The sequence below is a fragment of the Centroberyx affinis genome, unplaced genomic scaffold (genome assembly GCF_046629955.1).
Source record: "Centroberyx affinis isolate AG114_WGS23_722 - 3 ecotype Tasmania unplaced genomic scaffold, CSIRO-AGI_Caff_v1 ptg002685l_1, whole genome shotgun sequence".
In the NCBI taxonomy this organism is placed as follows: Eukaryota; Metazoa; Chordata; class Actinopteri; order Beryciformes; family Berycidae; genus Centroberyx; species Centroberyx affinis.
Window position 1 is genome coordinate 235,534 of NW_027280867.1, and position 19,361 is coordinate 254,894.

At 40.2% G+C, this 19,361-nt stretch overlaps 2 protein-coding genes across 4 annotated transcripts; both read left to right on the forward strand.

The window, feature by feature from the left end:
• The first annotated feature begins 885 nt into the window (after positions 1-885).
• Positions 886-11,522, forward strand: os9 (OS9 endoplasmic reticulum lectin). 2 transcript variants are annotated; one of them, XM_071535265.1, is made up of 15 exons: positions 886-1,041; positions 1,460-1,642; positions 2,841-2,904; positions 2,995-3,071; positions 4,413-4,511; positions 4,677-4,878; positions 5,131-5,292; positions 5,474-5,589; positions 6,115-6,178; positions 7,332-7,414; positions 7,521-7,721; positions 8,132-8,333; positions 8,846-9,013; positions 9,775-9,884; positions 10,642-11,522. In XM_071535265.1, the coding sequence occupies exons 1-15, from the start codon at positions 892-894 to the stop codon at positions 10,777-10,779; spliced, it is 2,019 nt and encodes a 672-aa protein (XP_071391366.1). In that variant the 5' UTR covers positions 886-891; the 3' UTR covers positions 10,780-11,522. The 2 variants fall into 2 exon arrangements, with proteins under 2 accessions (XP_071391366.1, XP_071391367.1); XM_071535266.1 differs by having other exon boundaries at positions 7,521-7,571.
• Positions 11,523-14,108: 2,586 nt separating this feature from the next.
• c1galt1lb (core 1 synthase, glycoprotein-N-acetylgalactosamine 3-beta-galactosyltransferase 1, like b) lies at positions 14,109-19,310 on the forward strand. Of its 2 annotated transcripts, none has more exons than XM_071535271.1 (4): positions 14,109-14,636; positions 14,824-15,093; positions 15,494-16,158; positions 16,991-19,310. In XM_071535271.1, the coding sequence occupies exons 2-4, from the start codon at positions 14,868-14,870 to the stop codon at positions 17,306-17,308; spliced, it is 1,209 nt and encodes a 402-aa protein (XP_071391372.1). In that variant the 5' UTR covers positions 14,109-14,636; positions 14,824-14,867; the 3' UTR covers positions 17,309-19,310. The 2 variants fall into 2 exon arrangements, with proteins under 2 accessions (XP_071391372.1, XP_071391373.1); XM_071535272.1 differs by having other exon boundaries at positions 15,494-15,963.
• Positions 19,311-19,361: the final 51 nt, after the last annotated feature.

The following is a 19,361-nucleotide window of genomic DNA, read 5'->3' on the forward strand; positions in this document are numbered from 1 at the left end:
TTGTGAGCGCAGCGCGCCTGGCTCTAGGACTGTCCGCGGTCAGTCACTGGCACAGCAGCATCACGGAGCTGCGTCGACTCACGGCCACATACACACACAGTGAACCGGAGAAGCAGCACAGAACGATTTCTGAAATTTCACCTCATCATACACATTGTATTTACATTCCAACGACAGACATATTCTACACATAGCTCAATAGTGTGTGCGTGTGTGTAGGGGGGTTGTGGGTGTGGGTGTGTGGGTGTGGGCGTTTGGTTGTGTATGTGCGTGCGCGTATGTATGCGCGTGTGCACGTGTTTGGAGAGGATCTGTTTGAGGAGAATCTGTCTCCGTTTCCATTAAGTAATTATTCCACCGCATTAAATTATTCATCTTAACATAAACTGATTGGTCTGAAAATCACGTTTCAGTACATCCCTGTGTGCTGATCACATATATTATTAGGCATAAGTTTATGGCTATATCTGTAACCTGTAGACCTGATAAGTTTTAGACAGCAGAGATTGTCTGTTGGCACCAAATTAGCCAAGCAACTGCATGATTATAAATTGGCCAAATTGCTTTGTGACACGCCTCATACACCAGGCCAATGGAAGGCTAGTTTCTGTTGAAAATATTAGTTTCTTTTAAGTCACGACAAACGTTGACAACCGAGACGGGCGTTGTTTAATTATATGGAAGCCTGACAAAGGCAGAAGCGCCGTGCACTTATTCTGTGCCGGTGTAGTAAACTAACACACCCCAAAATAAGAAAACAAAGTGTAATTGATTGACAGGTTAATCAGCCTATGAGAGGAACTTGCTGCTCACATTGCCCAATCAGCATTCACCATGTCAGGCGTTCTCTTTTTTTCTGACTGTCAGACAAATGGGGATGTGAGAGAAACCATGGCTGCTTCCTTAGTTAGGTGGCTAAAGAGATTGTATGTTTTCTTATTGATATGTCCCCTCTGTGTCCCAGCCTTCTTGAATTTAGAGGAGCTGAATGAGATGAAATATGGGATTCAAATTCTTCCCGATCCCGTCATCTTGGGGCAGGTGAGGGTGTGAAAGAGAGCTTGTTTTGCTAAAGCTAAAGCTAGCTAGGGAAGATAGCTAACGTTATCGTTGGCAAGTAAGCTAACTATTTTACGTTAACCTAGCTACTGTGAATGACGAGAACATGTCTCTTAGTTAGCTAATCCATTTATTAAAATGTTATCAGCTGGCAAGGTAACGTTAGATACAGAAGTGTTGATACAGGAGTGACTGGTTAGTGAGCTACGCAGCAGCCATCGCTGACAGCTGTCACAACACAACACAACCTATCTCAACTGTAATTATGTATAAGAGACTCTATCAGTACAGTAGCAAGTAGTTAATAAGCTATACACTTCCAGATACTAATTTTGTGCTTATGTGGAATTCACACATCAAGGACCCTGCCAGTTTTCATGACACATTGTTTCTATTGTAGACCAAGACCGAGGAGGTTATGATGGTGTCTAGCAAGTACAAGCAGCTGTATGAGTGTCGACTTCCAGCCCAAGCTGTAAGGTTTCATCAAGATCCTGCTTCTGAGCCTGAATCGCAGGGCTATATTGGGCCTGCCATCCCAGAGCTTCTCAGTCCTATGCACAGTGCCCCGTGCTTGGTGAAGGTTGGTTCTCCATTTCTCATCTCTGTGCCATGAGCATCTTCATCCCTGTATGTTGAAGTCCATTTTGAAATGTGTAAATGGATTAGAATTTTTGTAAAACATCCATTTATCCAGGTTAGGGTTGACTGACATCACATGCTCTGTTTCTGCAAGAAACAGTGTCACTCTGATACAGTTATACATTCACACATGGGAGCTTCCCAGTACAACCACAGTCTTGTAATGCTGGACACTGAGCAGCTGCACTGAGTAGCAGCTTGTGTCAGATGCTGAGACAGGGGAAGGTTACTCAAACACTCCCTCCACTCAGGTTATGGTATATTTGATGTATACAGTAAGGTAAATGACACATTTTCAGATACACCTAGAAGCCTGAGCTACATGCTAACTGAACCAAACTTCTGTCAGTATAAAAATGATGTTGGAGACACATATAGAAATTGTTGGTATGTTAGTTTATGTGTTCCTTAGTTGAACTGAGAGCTCCAGTAAGGTTGCTACAACAGAGAGCATGTATGTATAAAAACAAGCAACGACTCATCTCTCCATTCATATCAGCCTCAAAGGGCTTCTAAACGGATCATTGCCATAATGGCCTCATGCCTGTGGTGTTCACAGGTCTTGACTTGAGGTTAAATAAGATCTTCACTGGAGTGGAAGTGCAGGGACTCAAAACTCAGTCAGTGTCAAATGTTGTATTTATTTCCGACTTGCTCATAAGATAACTCTGTCTGATAGCCAAATCAAGAGATTGTGGCCGTGATGAATACTAAATGTATCCCTCTCTTTACTAGTTATGTAAATATTCAGTGTAGGTACCGGCGACAGCTGTGCAGAGGAGTAAAATCTTTGTTCACCTGACTGTTTTTGCCTGAGGGAAGCTGAGCAAAGAGGGTTGCGTTCTTTGAATAAACAACTCCACTCCAAGTTTAAATGTAGTATTACAGCAACAGGAACTTGAAAGAATAATCACAACTCAATGCAGCTCTTACTAGCTGCTGCTTTTAGACTCACAACTAGACAGTAGCAGTTGTGAGCCACATGTTGGTGTGAAAGGATAACCATACACAAAGTCAGTACATTAGTATGTTAATTATGTTATTGTCAATAAAATTAAACCAGTAGCCTAAATGAAAAGTAAAATGCATCAGTAAATTGTATTGATACATTTTTGTATGCTAATCTCTACTTTATGCAGACAAAGGACTGGTGGACATATGAGTTCTGTCATGGACAGCATATCAGACAGTACCACCTTGAGGGTAAGAGCTTTCCTCTGTGTTTTTATCTAACTTTTTCTTAATGATCACTTTGGGAGATGAGCTTAAGAAGTGTTCCCATTCTCTCCACAGACACAGAGATCAAAGGGGATGTTCTCTTCCTCGGCTATTATGAGTCTGAATTTGATTGGAGTAATGAAACGGCAAAGGTAAATGTATTATGATACCTTCATTTTGGTTGCATTTGGTTTTACTATTCTATAGTTCACGCTCCTCAAGCATTATTGCTTTCTTGTATACATTAAAGATGGACCAAAAAAGTTAATAGGGGCGATCACATAACACAAGCTGATCTGAACCCATGCAGTGGTTGGTATGGGACAGAGAGTACTTGACGACTGAGTCCCCCGGGTGTTTGTGAGATTATTTGCTGAATAAATGCGTGTCAAATAGGGCTGGGCAATATATCGATATTATATCGATATCGTGATATGAGACTAGATATCGTCTTAGATTTTGGATATCGTAATATCGTGATATGGCATAAGTGTTGTCTTTTCCTGGTTTTAAAGGCTGCATTACAGTAAAGTGATGTAATTTTCTGAACTTACCAGACTGTTCTAGCTGTTCTATTATTTGCCTTTACCCACTTAGTCATTATATCCACATTACTGATGATTATTTATCAAAAATCTCATTGTGTAAATATGCACCAATAGTCATCCCTACAATATTGTGGCAATATCGATATTGAGGTATTTGGTCAAAAATATTGTGATATTTGATTTTGTCCATATCGCCCAGCCCTACTTACAACTGAACATTTAGCGCACTTCGTAGAAAATACCGAGATATATATTGTGTATCGCCATTCAGCCTAAAAATACCGAGATATGATTTTTTTGTCCATATCGCCCAGCCCTAACCGTGTATATTTAATTGAAGTTAGTGTTATAGATCAAGTTTCTAATGACAATTAAATATTTGTATAGCACTTTCAAAAACAAATGTTTACAAAGTACTGTAGTCTTTGCTATGAATGAACTGGTGTTTGCTCTAAAAAGCAACCTACATTAAATCCCTGTGGGGGAAAATGTGCAGTAAGCATGGATATATTTATTAGCATGCACCAGACTACTTCAGCCCAGATACAGCGACCCTATGTAATGTGTATTTCCAGAGGGATTGCATTCAAAACGTTCTACACTAATATTCATCTTCCCCCGGTCACATCTGATATTTTGTTCCGGTGGAGTCTTTGTTTTTTTTAAACAGAGTGTCAGATTGCATCTACAAACGCATGGCTTGTTTATAGTCAAGTGCTGATGATAGGAAAAACAGCGTGACTTCTGGATAGAATCAGCTCTGCTCAAAGAATCTCTAGAGACTCACCAGCTGTGATAGTAATGACCACGGTCTATAAATCACCTGGAGTACACAAACATCAGAAATACCAAATGTGTTCCTTTGGCTGATGCAGTATAGAGTAATTGTACAGGACATTACAAATCAATTTAATTAAGACATCTTCTTCTCTGTTTATTTCTCAGGCTTCCAAGCAGCACAGACTGAAGCGCTACCACAGTCAGACTTATGTAAACGGTTCCAAGTGTGACCTTAATGGAAATCCCAGAGAGACTGAAGTCAGGGTGAGATGACATTTGGATTCAGAATGTATTTAAATTCAAAATGGCCTTCCTTGTTTTGTCTGTCTGTCTTGTTCTTATCAAAATAAAGATGTGAAGCCAGTGTAAATCTGCATGTTGCACTTGATGAGGACAGACCTAGATGATTTGACTCTGTAACATTTCCAGTTTGTGTGTGAAGAAGGCTCCGGTGACTACATTGCCCGAGTGGACGAGCCTCAGTCGTGCCGCTATGTGCTGACAGTCCACACCAGCCGCACCTGCCAGCACCCCTTCCTGCGGCCGCCCTCCACTGCCAAGCCCCAGGGCATCGTGTGCCAGCCGGCTCTAAGTGCACAGCAGTACATGGACTACGTCAAGGCTCAAGTCTGTGAGTCATCATGGCTGTTTGGAAGGACACTTAAGCTTAGTGTAATGTAACCTAGTGTTGCTTAAACGCTTTTCAGTTTTGGAAACTGTGAAACTGTAAAGAATAGTGGGGGCAAGGGGGCTAGGGGGCTGCTCTTTCTTTCTTTCTTGCTTTCTTTCTTGCTTTCTTTCTTTCTTTCTTTCTCTATGACGTACCTCCCCCTTACCCCTCCCCTCTCTCTCTCTGTCCCTCTCTCTCTCTGTCTGCTCCCAGCGGACACGAAGCGTAAAGTGGAGCAGATCTCAGAGGAGCTGAGGAGTCTTGATGAGATGCTGGCTGGTAATGAGGGGGCAGATGGCACAGTGGAAGTAACAACAGACGAGACATCGCCTGCACCGACTGATGACCCTGACCTGATGGGGTCAGACAGAACAGGTGCATTTTTTTTATAGGGCAAATTCCCTTCAAGATAATATTGTGGTAATTTCTTCATGCACAAGGTAACAGTTTCCGTTGAGGGCTTTTTTTGCTACCAAATTCAAACCCAGGGTAAATATAGACATCACTAAACAAATCTTATGATGTCAGACGAGTGCATGCATTCCTGTTGAAACAGATGCTGCAGATGGATCGGAGGATGCTACGTCAGAAGAACCAGAGGATTCTGATTTCTGGGAGGGAGTTACCAAGCCAGAGGGTTCAAAAGCAGCTGCTTCCCAACAACAGAGTCAGGTATAGAAATAAGTCTCTAAGAATAAAGTGAATTCGCCGTCCTAATGTATGACACTTCCTGGAGCTCTTCCATTGACAGTGAATGAGATGCTCGACTTTGTTGACTCATCAATTGAGTTGTTTAACCCAAACAAGCATGACTGCATTGTGTCTTCAGCTGTGAACCAAAAAATATCCCAAAATAATCACCTGGGGTAATGCCACTATGTCCACAATGTCAAATTACTATCCATTTTCAATAGAGAAGCTCCATAAAGTATTGCCTTGGTTCTCTCAGTTCTCTTTTTTCATAGTTTTTAGAGAGACATGTTGATTTACATAAATCATGCTTGAACAGTCTAAGATCATATGAATAGCATGTGTGAACTGCTTGTTTTTTGGTGGATTTTTGCATAAAAGAAGTTCTCCTTATAGTTCCCTGCATCATTCTCCTATTGGCTATAAAAACTGCTGCAACTAAAATCTGGACTGGCTTAGTGCAAATCTGAGATATTCCACAAGACTAACGGGATGTTATGTCCACAGGCAGCAGATGATGACTATGACAACTCACTTACAGACAATGAAGTCATAGATGAAGGTGATGAAGGTAATGCATTATACCAATATCTCCTTTTTCTCTCTCTCTCTCCCTCTCTCTCTCTCTCTCTCTGTCACACACACACACACACATACATAGTAGGCCAATGCCATTCATAACTGTTCCTGAGTTAATGCCCTCTGTGTGCTGCTTTAGAGTACCTCAACACAAGAGTACAGGAACCAGAGGCCTCATTACAGAAAAAAATCCTAAATTCTTGTCCTTTCTTAAGTGTCAAAGATAGGAAAAACCTTATTTTACTATTCCAGAAGCAAATCCTAAAATCAGGACTGTGATCTCAGACCCCCTCCTGGCTTAACTTAAGTTAGGAAATCTTAACTATTTTTGTAAATTCTAAATCTCAATAGATAATCGTTTGTTTTTGCCCATACCTATTGTTATAATGTGCACGAGACGGTGGCTCATCTTCAACAGTTCTGTTTCAACTGACATAAATATATCATTATACAGTACATCGCAATGGCTACTAATATTGGTGATAAAAAGAGACATTTTAGACATGATGAGACAGAGGCCTGAGGCATCCTGTAAATCCTAATCAATACATCGTCCGGGAAATTAAGGACATCATCCTGAGGTTTCAACTTCTCTCAACTTCTCTGTCATTACCCTCCCCAGCAGAAGTAGTCTGGCTGCCATTTTTGTCTATTATTTTTAATTTAGCACTGGTTCAGTGCTGTTATAAAATAGGATTCCTAAATTAGGATATTATCAACTTAGGACACTTCTGTAATAGCTAAATTCTTATCGTAGCATAAGATAGGATTTTTTCCTGAATGCAGTTAGGAAACGTGATTCTGTAATACCAAATATCATCCTAAACTGAGATAAGTTAGATTTTCAGATTTAGGAAAAAAAAATGTTGTCTCACTGTGTCAATCCTTTGACTCCATACAGTATATATAGTCTTATCAACTGATGTTTGTCCAAATATATATTTTGTGGTGATTTGGTATGTGTTCTTTCTTTTGTGTTCTTATTATGTGTTTTTTTTTGCAAACCAGATTTCCATTATGGGACAATAAAGTTTGGAATTGAATGGAATTGGATCGAAGTGGATCAAATTTATGCCAAATATTGTCTGGAATTGTTCAATGTTGTACTTATGGCGATTTTTCTCTCTCTCTATCTCTTCTTTTAGTTGAAAAATTCAACTTTAAAATCATCACTGACCCAGCAGACCTGATGAAATTTGTCCAACACCTCAAAGAGAGCAACAGAAAGGTCAGTGCTTTCCTAGAACATTGTGATCCTTTTTTTGTCCAATTACTGTTGTTACACTTACACCTATGGATTTAATTTCAACGCAGTAATTTCCGATCGTTTTCAGAAATCAAAAAACCAAGCCAAAAGTCGAGGAGAGAAGCAAAACAGTGACAAGGTAAAGGAGAAGCATGAAGAAGAGAAGGATGAAGATGAACACCTGCTACAGGAGTTTGAGGATGAGATGGCTGACCTCTCGGTGCCATCTGATAAAATTGAAGAGATAAAGGAGGAAATGCAGAAGGAGTTTGACAACATCATAAATGAGGTGTCAGACCAAAGAAAATATCTGATAGTGTCTATGTCTTTGAAGAGTTTTAACAAGCCTGTAGGGTTGATACCCAGTTGCTTTTGTGTGTTTCCCCTCCTTTTTTTTCTAATCTCTTGCTCAGTTTTCCCTAAAATGCTATTCACAAATGCATTAAAGCATACAATTTGAGTATTTAGCTGCTCACAATGATGTTAATACAAAGTTTGATGCATTTAGATTATAGCTATCACAGTGTCATTGGGTAGATGTACTGTATTTATCACTTTGAAACTTGATGTGAGAGTCGGACCTAATCTTTGAAAACTTGCTATACTTCTTGTGCCCTGACAACATTAAACCTTTTGATATCATGTCTCTGAAGTAATCCCCTGGTTGGTAAATCCATGGTTGGCTTCTCTCTGCTCTAGGCCCAGCAGGAGTTGGAGACAGAAGGACTCAAAGGGGAGTTTGATCGCACCCAGGCTACGCAGACACTGGAGACTACGCTGGACAAGCTACTCGACCATCTGGAGGACAAAGACATCCAAGACCCAGAGCAGCAAACGGGGGCAGGTCAAAGAGCCAGCGACCCCACTAGGGGCAGCCCCAGCCTGGCTCCACAACAGCCAGGTATCCGGGCAGCTTGCCCCTCTTAGTCCATATCTGCACTCTGTGTCCGCCTTCATCCTCTTCATATTTAATCCATATGTGGATGTTTGTCGTGGCATTTTTCATCCCACATTGAGTACCTCTATCACTAGGGACTTGATATTTGTCCGGGATAGATGCACACATGTACTCAAAGCTCAGTTTCACACAAATGGAAACAGAAAGAGAATCGATGTATCAGATTCACATTTTGAATTCCTTTAGGTAGTTAGTGGTCTTTACCTCTGCTGCCATTGATGTACAGTATCTGTGGGTTGATTCATAGTGGGTTTATTTTCTCGTCGCAGTACTTGATCTATGACAATCTATGACAAATGACGATACACAAATGTAATGCATACATTTACGTACAGGGAATGCTTTGGTATACTCACACACGTATTCTTGGCTCTTACCTCATCCGTCCTGCTGCCCAGCAGAAGGGTTTTGGGGTGAACTGTGTTGTTTGTCCCTCTTTTGTCTCGTCACCCCAGACCAAGCGGCTGACGACCATGTTAAGATCAAAATTACTAAGTATAAGACGGGCAGCAGCCCTGATGGGGAGGTCAAAGTTCAGGAGATGGGAGAAGGCGACCCCCAGTGGCAGCACATAAAGGACGTGGTTAAAGAACAGCTAAAGAAAGCAGGACTGAAGGCCGAAGGTAGGAAGGGGATTGCCCAAAACACTCACGGCCTGTCTCTCTTCCATCTGTTATCTTGAGCATACAATCCTGTATTTCTCTTCTCATCTTTGTCCAATGCATACAACTTTCTGATTCAGGTATACAGTGCAGAAACGATATAGCAAAGCAGTAAGAGGGCAACACGGGTAAACTGGGCAAAATATATGAAAACCCACAAAGAATCAGAACAGCACATACTTGTATAGCCATTGCCTATCTCAGGTTTATTTTAGGAATGGATCAGTTAACACAGATCTAAACATAAGACATCTCAACTGTCATCTTTAAGGTGAGCCGGGATTTGAAGGACGTTTTGAAGAAGAAAACAATGCACTGTATTTCATAGCTTTGCTTTTTTCAAAGGTTTAGCAATCAGGAGAGCTAAGATTGCTGTAGACAGCACCAGGGGTTTTCTGCATTTTTCATGCTGAGGACAATCCAGAAATAGCTAAGCATTTAGCCAGTATCTTCCAAATTAGTAGTTGGATATTTGACAGTGGACTGCACTTTAGGAGCCACTTACACGTAGCTTAAAGACATATGCTTTAAAAAAGGTGTGTCATCCATGTGTATTTTTTTTTTCTTTCTTTTCTTCTGCATTTGTTTCATCCACTGTTGTGTTTGTACCTTTCTCCATTAGGATTATTTGTTACTTTGACATGTGCTATATTTTTCTTAATTTGAGCCACTTGGAAGTGCATGTGTTTAATCTGCTAGCCCCGCTTCCCCTTGTGTTCCAGGTAAAATTGAAGTGAAGATCTTAACACGAAAGAATGCAGAGGAGGCAGGGGATCAGTGGCTGACTGAAGAGGATACAAAGTCCTTCAGGGAACTCCTCATAAATCTACTGGTAATTTGAATAACCGTAGTGACTGTATTGACAATCTGCTTGGATACCTGTGGGTGGGTGACGCCCTGCCATGCTGTGCTTGCCTGGAACTGCTCAGTTTATGATTTCAGGCATGCTAAGTAGCCCATATGAGATTGAATAAAAGACGATCTAGACAACGAGAAACAATGGAGTAAGTTCAACAATAAGTCTTGTTTATTTCTCTATCTGCATACTAACTTATAGAAAACAAAGTAGAAAAAATGATTGTACTTTAGAATGCCAGTCTATAATAGGAATTGAATATAGGTAATGATAATTACCATTCTCAATAAAAAATGAATTGGGAAGAGTTTGGGGTAGAGTTGCATTACCTGTGGGCAACCATGAGTTCACTTCTCTCTTTCCTGTCTACCTTCACTACGTTATCAGGAAAACATACATAAAATAAAATAATTTAGTTTAACATGTTGTGTGTGTTTTTTTGTTAGTGACACACAGTATCTTAGACAGTTCTGACAGGGCTGTGATGAAACTTGAGCGTATCTTACAGTCTTGACATTGTGATTCAGCATTTACAAAATTATGTGCGTGAAGTTGAAATGATGCTATGATGCTATGAGAAATTGTAATTGTTTGATTGGCCCAAGAGGGGGCACTAAATCACTTGTGGGAGAAAACATTTTATTACTGTTGGCTTGTTTAAGCAAACAAGTGTAATAAACTTAGGATCAGAATGTGGGTGGTTTTAAACCTATTGTTTGTTTTTATCCCCCAGACTGGAGGCACAGAAGAAGTTTACAAGGAGCAAAAGAGGCAGCAGGAATTGGAGAATAACTATAGGTTTGTGTGGGGAGAGTCACAGGAGGAGTCCCAGGCGTCCAGCACCTCTGACTCAGACGATGTGGACATCTGACCTCTTTATGTCATTCACCTTTTGTGATGTCAAACTCCTGTGGAGACTAGTAGGCAGGGAGTCTCTTAAGAGCAACGGCAGATTTTAAATGGGGCCCTTGTGACTAAATTATTGCTAAACTTGGCAGATAATCTCAACTCACCTGTTCGCACATTCAGAAGATGTGTCAGTGTGTCTTGAATAGGCACCAGTTGTATGTTGCACGATAAAGTCGCAATGTGTCAGCTGTAGTTGTGCAGTTGAATGAAGTTATGCATTTTCCCCTCTTTTATGGGACTCAATTTTGATGGATAAAGCTGATTGGTGTCAAATATGTACCTTTTTAGAAATGCTTCAATGAGTTTTACTGAATCTCTGTGTCAAGTTCTGAATTTGGTTAACAACACACTGTGCATCCACAGTTAAATTATGCCCTGCATTTGTCTTCTATGGTGCCATTCATAAAGAAGCAATTACCTCTGTAAATGACACAATGGGGGAAATCCTATGTGAGTCAAAATACTGTATGAGTGTTTGTGAAGGGTGTTTCTGTACTGTTTCACATGCTTATAAAAAAGTATGATTGACGTTTCAAGATGTGAAAAACAAAGGACAACAAAGGGGTTCACAGTTCAGTTCACACTGTTGTGTTTGTGAAGCTTTTTGATACATTGCATTTGTTTAGTGATTAAATTATCAGTAAATGCAAATGTAGATTACATTAGTAATTGTACACTTAATACTGTGGCACTTTAGATTTTTTTTAGAAAATGTGTATGGAAACTTAGAATTTATGCATTCATTCACTAAAGGTTTGAATGATTCCACTTGGGTTTCATGCCTTGTGCACTGTAAAAGGGATTCAAAAGAAAACCACAGAAAGGAGTAAAAGAAGATTAATCTCTAAGTGCAGAATTTGTTCTTGTACCTGATAAGAATTTGCTGACACCTCCATGCCAGAGTGTGCGTGTGGGTGCAAGACAAAGAAAGCTACAATGTCAATCAAATGCAGTATACCAAAATAGTGAATCCACACAAAACTTTTCTAAGGATCTTTCAGAGGTGTACTTAAAGGGCTGAATTTGTATAGTTTGTGAATAAGGGTAGCTCCTGGGATCGTAACCTGTAAATAATTTTGCTTGAATGTGTTATTGACTTGGTTTGTTGTATATTAGCACAAATCTAGTGGGGCTTGGAGTCAATGGAGTGAAGATGTTACAGTTTGTCACAGAGCAATCTTGTATACCAAACTTAATTTCAGACTGTGGGACCAAGCCATATGCAAACCTAGTAAGACATCCATTCAGGCTCTCAGGCTTTCAGACCACCGTGACATACAGTATGTTACTAAAACCCAGTTCAAGAGGCTCAAATCCCTGTCTTGGGTAGGAATAGGCAGACTGAAGTAGTAGGTGTGTTTGTTTACAGGCTAGCCATCCGAACTGGTCTTCTCATTGTTCGTGGTTCGCTCCACCATTATAGCTCCTGTCTGATGAAGTAACAGGCCATCATCTGGCTTGAATTTACCACACCAATTGCTTTGAAAGCTTCAAAGCTTCCGCAAACCATGGCAACTTGGAGTCAGAAAAGACAAGGTGCCAGTAAGTATTGTACTGTGTGCTTGGTTGCAGCTGTATAATCAGGAACACAATATTGGCTTCACAGTCTGAAAAGTCATCAAGTCACTTTGAGCTGCCTTGTAAATATAAGTCTTTGAACGCTCTTTACTTGTTCATTTGAAATAAAAAATGCCATAGGATTCCTCTGAATAACATTGCACTGTTTATTTTTTATGTTATGGGCTAATAATATTAGATTTGTCTTATCTGTAGCATTAGATCAATATACTGCTCACATGCATTTAAAGGCCCAATCCATTGAAATATAAATGACATGGTCGCCCTGCCACATAAGATAAAACATGGGAATGACATCTGTCATTCATGAATTGATTGCCAGAGTTCTACACATAGACTGAGACGAAGTGACAACTAAAATTGAGTTGTGGATGTATTGTTAAAGTTAACCAGGTATTGTTTATTTGATATGCAAACAATATGTAAAATGTAGGCTACATTATATGTATACTATTTAGAATTACGTATTATAATTGTATCTGTGCGCGCGCGGCTGTGTAGGCGACTGTATAGTGGATAGAGATAACAAATGTTCAACAGATTTTCTATAGATTTGTTCTCTGGCTACAGGATGCTCGTAGAAGCTTAAAATAACGTCATTACAACATGTTTTGAGGTCACTGGTGCATCTAAACATTAGGTTTGCTCTTTAGATTTTCAATAGGTTAAGTTTGAAACTTTGACATCTGACCACTGAATACAACCTGCAAAATTGGAAGAATTAGTAATTCAGACAGTTAGAAACGTATAGCGCATTGACTGACGGGCCACTAATGTACTGTTGTAATTCAAAGGAAGTAATATGCAATGTACGAATTCACACTGTAGACCATAACACACCCATATTCTTTCAAGTGTAACACAATAAAGATAATGCGGAAATGGTGGGTGAATTTAAGCTTTAAAACTTAATGGTCCTGTCTATGAGTTCACACACGCTAGCATTTCTTGAGTAAACGTAGTAAAACGTAGACGATCTTTGTACTCTTTTTTTTTTTTTTAAATAAATAGAATGACTTCCATGTGATCCTTTTATTGCGTCTGTTTAACACACACGGACACACTGTAAAAGTTCGCTTGGTCATTTCATTCACTACGATGGACATGCGCAATGTCTCTGGTAGTTTCAAGTTAGGAATTGCGTTTATATTTTCAAGAAAGCCGGAAGTTACCCCGTTATTTTGGTTGCAGGACATCAAGCTACCAGAGATTGCGAAAATACCGGTAGTTAGTAGTTTTTTTCCTTCAAAGTAAAAGCTTTCAATTTGTCAAATTTGTCTGAATTTTGACAGCCAATCATATACAGTATGACAGTCACATTTCAGTGATCGCTTATTCGAGCTGACTTGACACCGACACGGACTACAAGGCAGGTTAAAGCAGCGGTGCCTGTATTTTGGTCTGTTGCACTGTCTAATGTGGCCCTTGACAGTATGTAAGATAAGTTACCTACATCAAAGATAGAGAATTTGGAGAAGCTGATTTGTTAGCATCAAAGAATACGCACATCACTTGATATCAGGTGCTTGACTTGAAAACAACATGAAAAAGACTTGACCTGACGAAGAGTCCAAGCAAGTCCACAAAACATATTGTTTTTGGTGCCCTTTTAGTACTCAAAAACGTGGCAACCTATGTTGTCCTTTTATTTTGAAATCCATCACTGGATGTATTACTTTTTATCCTGGCTGGCTTGACGCTGTAGGCAGACACCAGGCAGATAACTTCGGGGTAGTTTGTGCAATTTTATATACCTGTTTTTAAGTCTACACTTTCGTTAAACCGCGGGGCTACTGGTAGTCAATTGCTATTTCAGCGGGCAGTTTGGCAGTCTAGCTAACACTGTAACGTTTACGTTAGTCAAGTTAACTTAACGCGAACTTAAAGCAGATCGCTAAGTTAGCTATGGAGTTAGCAGTGTCGATCGAGCCAGCTAGCTAACGCCAGCTGGCCCAGGTACTAAGGCCAAGAAACAACGATGATCGATGATCTATGGCATCTGCATTTTGTATCTCACGAAACATTTTGTTTGTGTTGTTAAGGTCAGATAGGTATCTTGCCACGATAGAAGCCTTTAGCAAGGTGGCCAGCTAAGCTAACCTACCATTCTTGTGAAATAACGTTAACTGTAACGCCATGGCCAAAAATTGCACAGCTATAACCTATCAAAATTGATAAGGTTTTCCACAACGATGAAGTAGTAGCTGGATAACGAGCGCAATGGTGACAGCGTCAAGTCTGGTGAGTAAACCACACCCCAGTTTGGGGAGTGACACTTTGTGCTTAGCTGTAACGCTGTCATAGCTCGTCCAGACAGTCATTCACAAGCCTCGCCAACGAAAGCAGTATGACAGTAACTTCAAGTTGGTGACTCGGGCCTTTGAAATGAAACAGCAGGTTACGTTATTTTCCTTCCTCTCCTGAACAGCACTTGCCAAGTTAAACGACTCAAATCGAGAAACTTGGTCCAGCATGAAGGCCTTGGGATCCAGATTCTCTTTCTATGCCGGTTTCCTGGTGGGAACCTTCACACTCTACGTATTCCTGCGGCAGGTGTGGTTTGAGAAGAGTTTCTCAGCTCGCCATCCCAGTGGTTTGGACAAACCTCTTAACGACCAGCATGAACTTGAGGAAGAGAGGAAGGTCTGGAAGAAGGAGAGGTCTGCACTGTTCAACCTGAACCACCCTCATCACACAGGTACACACACTGTATGGCAATTGTTGCATAGGTATATAGGTTTTTTAGCACACCAGTACAAAACAAACGTTGTAAGTTGTTACCTTGTAAGTTGACATATAAATGCATTTCTTGCCTAACAAGTAAAACTTAGACAACCTATTTTTTTTTTTTTAAAGAAATGTAATCACCTTTAATTGACATCTATTTTAGATGAATGTGCCAAGGGCACATTCTTTCTTAGATTCTTTGTTGATATGATAGCCATGTGCAATGTTCAGTAGTTTCAGTTTTTGACATACTGTATGTAGAACAATGTAGCCTAATTAGTTGCAGTAATTGGAAATGGATGACAGTACAAAGAATACTATAGAGGGATACCATGTAAAATGTAGTGTTAACGTACACGTTCCCTCCCCAGGTGAGGATAGCCGCATGGCAGATGAGCTATACAAAAAGGTTCGCATTCTTTGCTGGGTAATGACTGGCCCCAACAATTTGGAGAAGAAGGCTCGGCATGTGAAGTCCACATGGAGTCGACACTGCAACATCGTGGTCTTCATGAGCTCTGTGGACGACCCTGACTTCCCCACTGTGGGCTTGGGCACCAAGGAAGGCCGGGACCAGCTCTACTGGAAGACGATCCGGGCGTACCATTATGCCTATGAGCATCACGGCCACGAGGCCGATTGGTTTCTCAAGGCTGACGACGATACCTATGTAATCGTGGACAACCTACGTTGGGTTCTCGCAAACCGCACGCCGGATGAGCCTGTGTACTTTGGCCGAAGATTCAAGCCCTACACCAAGCAGGGCTACATGAGTGGGGGTGCGGGCTATGTGCTGAGTAAAGAGGCTCTGCGGAGATTCGTAGAGGGTTTCAAAAACAAGGTGTGCACTCACACTACCTCTGTAGAAGACTTGGCAATGGGGCAGTGCATGGAGAAAGTTGGGGTGCAGGCAGGAGACTCTAGAGACACTATGCACAGGGAGACCTTTCACCCCTTTGTCCCTGAGCAGCACCTCACTGCCAAGTTCCCTAAGAGCTTCTGGTACTGGAGCTACTGCTACTACCCCATCTCAGAGGCAAGTGCAGCAAGCTTTGTTGAATTTCTGTTTATTCTGGAAGTAATTGCCTGTTTAGTATTACACTCGTATGAAACAACCTCAGCATTGCTAACTTTTCCATGGATTAGGCTATATGTCAGATTTGTATTGGGTTAAGCTTGACAAAAGTAAATGATGCATTAGCTTATCCGTTTGATTGATTAGCTTACTTAGTGAAGCCTGTTTTTCCTGAATTGTTTAACTAGAAACGAAGATGAGGAAATAGAGCACCCAGCTCAAACAGGATAAAATGTCAAAGAATACGCCTTAGATTGGGTGCAAAGTCCAACAGATACTGAATTAAAAAAGTTATGACCACCACTCCAAATGTATGGACTAATGTCTTCATTTACTCTTAAAACACAGCAACGCTTACGGAATGCGTTTCAGCCCTCATCATCAGTCTCTCAGCCGAGGGCTGACACATATTCGTCTTTTTCAACTTACATGTTTAAAGAATAAATGAAGACACAGTCCATACGGTTTTGGTCATTTCTTTTTAAATACTTCAAACTATTCGCATGACAGACAGAATTTTAAAGCACTGTCATATTTGGCTAGATCAACATAGTAATGGATTAACAAAAAAACTAGTGATAGGCCAGTAGAAATTTAACTATTGGTCAGTTGATGTCATGATTATCTCATACAATGAAGCAGACAATTTGCTCTGCCTTAAAATCCTTAGGTGCCAGTGGGTGTGTGCCACCTTACTGTTGAGCATTTGTTTTGTGCGCATATAAAATGTGGTCTTTTGATGTTATTGGAATGTAGCATAACCAAATACTCTTTTCTTCTACAATGTCCTCAGGGCCCAAATTGCTGCTCGGACCTGTCCGTGTCTTTCCACTACGTAGATGCTTCACTCATGTATTTATTGGAGTACTACACATACCACCTGCGTGCCTTTGGCTACAGATACCGTTACCAGCCCCCCGCCCCGCTGGGCTACAACATTGAGGAATTAGCAGTTTCCCGGGATGCTTCAGGTACCAACGAGCTGACTTCCCAAGAGAAAGGGAGAGGAGAGAGGGAAGATCCGTCCAGGACTGAAAAGAAACAGGATGCAAATCTTCCTCCTGCAGCTGATGAAGGCCCTCCTGCTGCTCCATTGGACAACAAACAGTAGCACTGTGTGTGTGTGGGTGTGTCCCAGAAAAGTGATCATTTGGGAGGACCACAGTGTGCTTCAGAATGTTTGTTTTTCTACTTCTGTAGAAGTGTGCTATGATTACCAGAATGAACAAGCAAAGTCAACTTTGGTGTTCTCACATAGAAGTGCAGCGCTGAAGAATTTTCTGGTCGAAGGATTACCATTGATTTGTACTGTGACTGCAAGACTGGTTTTAAGGCTAAGGGGTGATTTATCACTTGTATCCTTGTTTTTTCAGGTTTGTTAAGTGGTTTTACCACTTAGTGTCTTTTTGACAAGTTGACAGTAATTAGGCCCTGCTTTGTTCATAGCCATCTGTAAGTTATATTCATTTGAATATTAACTAAAGCACCTTTTAATCCATATATTCTCAACAAGGCTTTGCTTTTACAATACAGGTGATAGTTGCCCCAGGGCAAGATTGATCTGCTGGTGGTTTATCCTTAACTAGCTTGACTACTACAAGCCCAGAAGAACTTGATGTACCACTCAATACAGCAAGGTGGTTCCTCACTGGATGGACCTGTTTGACTTAACACAGGGACTGGCAACCATGTGCTACAGAGAGCTGAAAGTATGTGACCTACATACTTTCGGCCCTCCGTGGTACATGGTTGCTGTTCCCTGCCTTAATTGCTGATACTGGCACTGGATATGTTCCACCAGATATACGTTTTTCTTTAACTTCATACTAGTGTGTTTGAGAGAAAAATATTTCTTTAACACTGCAGACTGGCAGATTTTTCTGGCCCTGTTGGTGTATGATGTTCCCCGGCTGCTGAACATTGGTAGTGTGTTACTGGCCTTTGTTCCCCTCATCTTCCCAGACTCATTAGGTTGTGCCTTGCAAATTGAGATTGTATGAGCCATCAGCTGCACACATGACTTTGCACTGTGATGATGCTTTCAGATGGAGTAAAATATTATTGCATCCCTCTGATATAGGGAGAATGGCCTTTGGCCAAGCCACTGGACAACTTGTTCATGACAACCTTTTTTGAGTAAGCAAGAAATGTTCTTTCCACAATTTTAGTTTTGACAATATTGTGTAATTTTTTAATTAATTAGATCTGGGTTGATCAGACATTTTCCTTTTTGATTAGTACATAGTGTATATTCTAAGTGAAGTACTAAGAACAGTTCCTTTACTACTTTATAACCAAACAAGGATCCTGTTCATGCTTATGAATTAATTTTATGGGAGATAATTACCAAATACAGAATAGGTGAGAATGACCTGGCATGAAGCAGGATTCAGTGATGATTAGGTAATTTTATTTTTTAATAGAACAAATGAGTGATTGTGTTATATTGCAATATATTGTGAAAAACATTTGAATGCACTTTTGAGTGTTACTAATTAGTTGTTTTTTTAAAACACTTCAATAAGACCTTTTATTCTCATCCTTGGTGAAAATTGTATATGAGGTAACCAATGCCTATTAAGATGCCTTTTCTAAGTGTTTACACTTATATTCCCTCTGTACATGAGCACAGAGCATGTTCAGTTGTGTTTTTGTATTAAAAAAACATAAAAAGACCAGTTTAAACCAAATCGGTATGTATTATATATTGATTTCTTTTGAAATCGATGCACGTTTATTAAGTTAATTCATCTGTTCAACCATAACACTTACAAAATAATGACCTATCTCATATTTGCTATACAGATTCTGATGATCAATGGATCCAAGTTCTGCTGGCCCAAAAACTTAACTGATAACAACCATCTCTGGTCTCTGATACCAATGTATTGGTAGAAAACGTCCAGTCCTTGACAATCTAATTCATTCCATGTTCTAATTTTGTCAAAGGGAATGATGTACAGTACTGTATTTATACTTGGGATTTATTTATGTTGGTATTGACATCTAAATTGTCAGAATCAGTGTGTTAATGAGTTTGTGTGAATGTGTGATCACACATTATGATTGGTGTGTGGTGTCTTTTTCAGTGAATGGTACTTTAATCATAAATAAATGCATATTTTATTGTACATCTTGGTTTCTTTTAAAATTTTTTTACATGA

Excerpts from the sequence above, each read along its gene's own strand:
- os9 (XM_071535265.1), top strand. The coding sequence starts at position 892 with ATGGCTGCTTCCTTAGTTAGGTGGCTAAAGAGATTGTATGTTTTCTTA. Across the intron at positions 5,590-6,114 it reads CTTCCCAACAACAGAGTCAG|GCAGCAGATGATGACTATGA; the intron begins GTATAGAAATAA and ends TTATGTCCACAG. Across the intron at positions 6,179-7,331 it reads CATAGATGAAGGTGATGAAG|TTGAAAAATTCAACTTTAAA; the intron begins GTAATGCATTAT and ends CTCTTCTTTTAG.
- c1galt1lb (XM_071535271.1), top strand. The coding sequence starts at position 14,868 with ATGAAGGCCTTGGGATCCAGATTCTCTTTCTATGCCGGTTTCCTGGTG. Across the intron at positions 15,094-15,493 it reads GAACCACCCTCATCACACAG|GTGAGGATAGCCGCATGGCA; the intron begins GTACACACACTG and ends TTCCCTCCCCAG. Across the intron at positions 16,159-16,990 it reads GCTACTACCCCATCTCAGAG|GGCCCAAATTGCTGCTCGGA; the intron begins GCAAGTGCAGCA and ends CAATGTCCTCAG.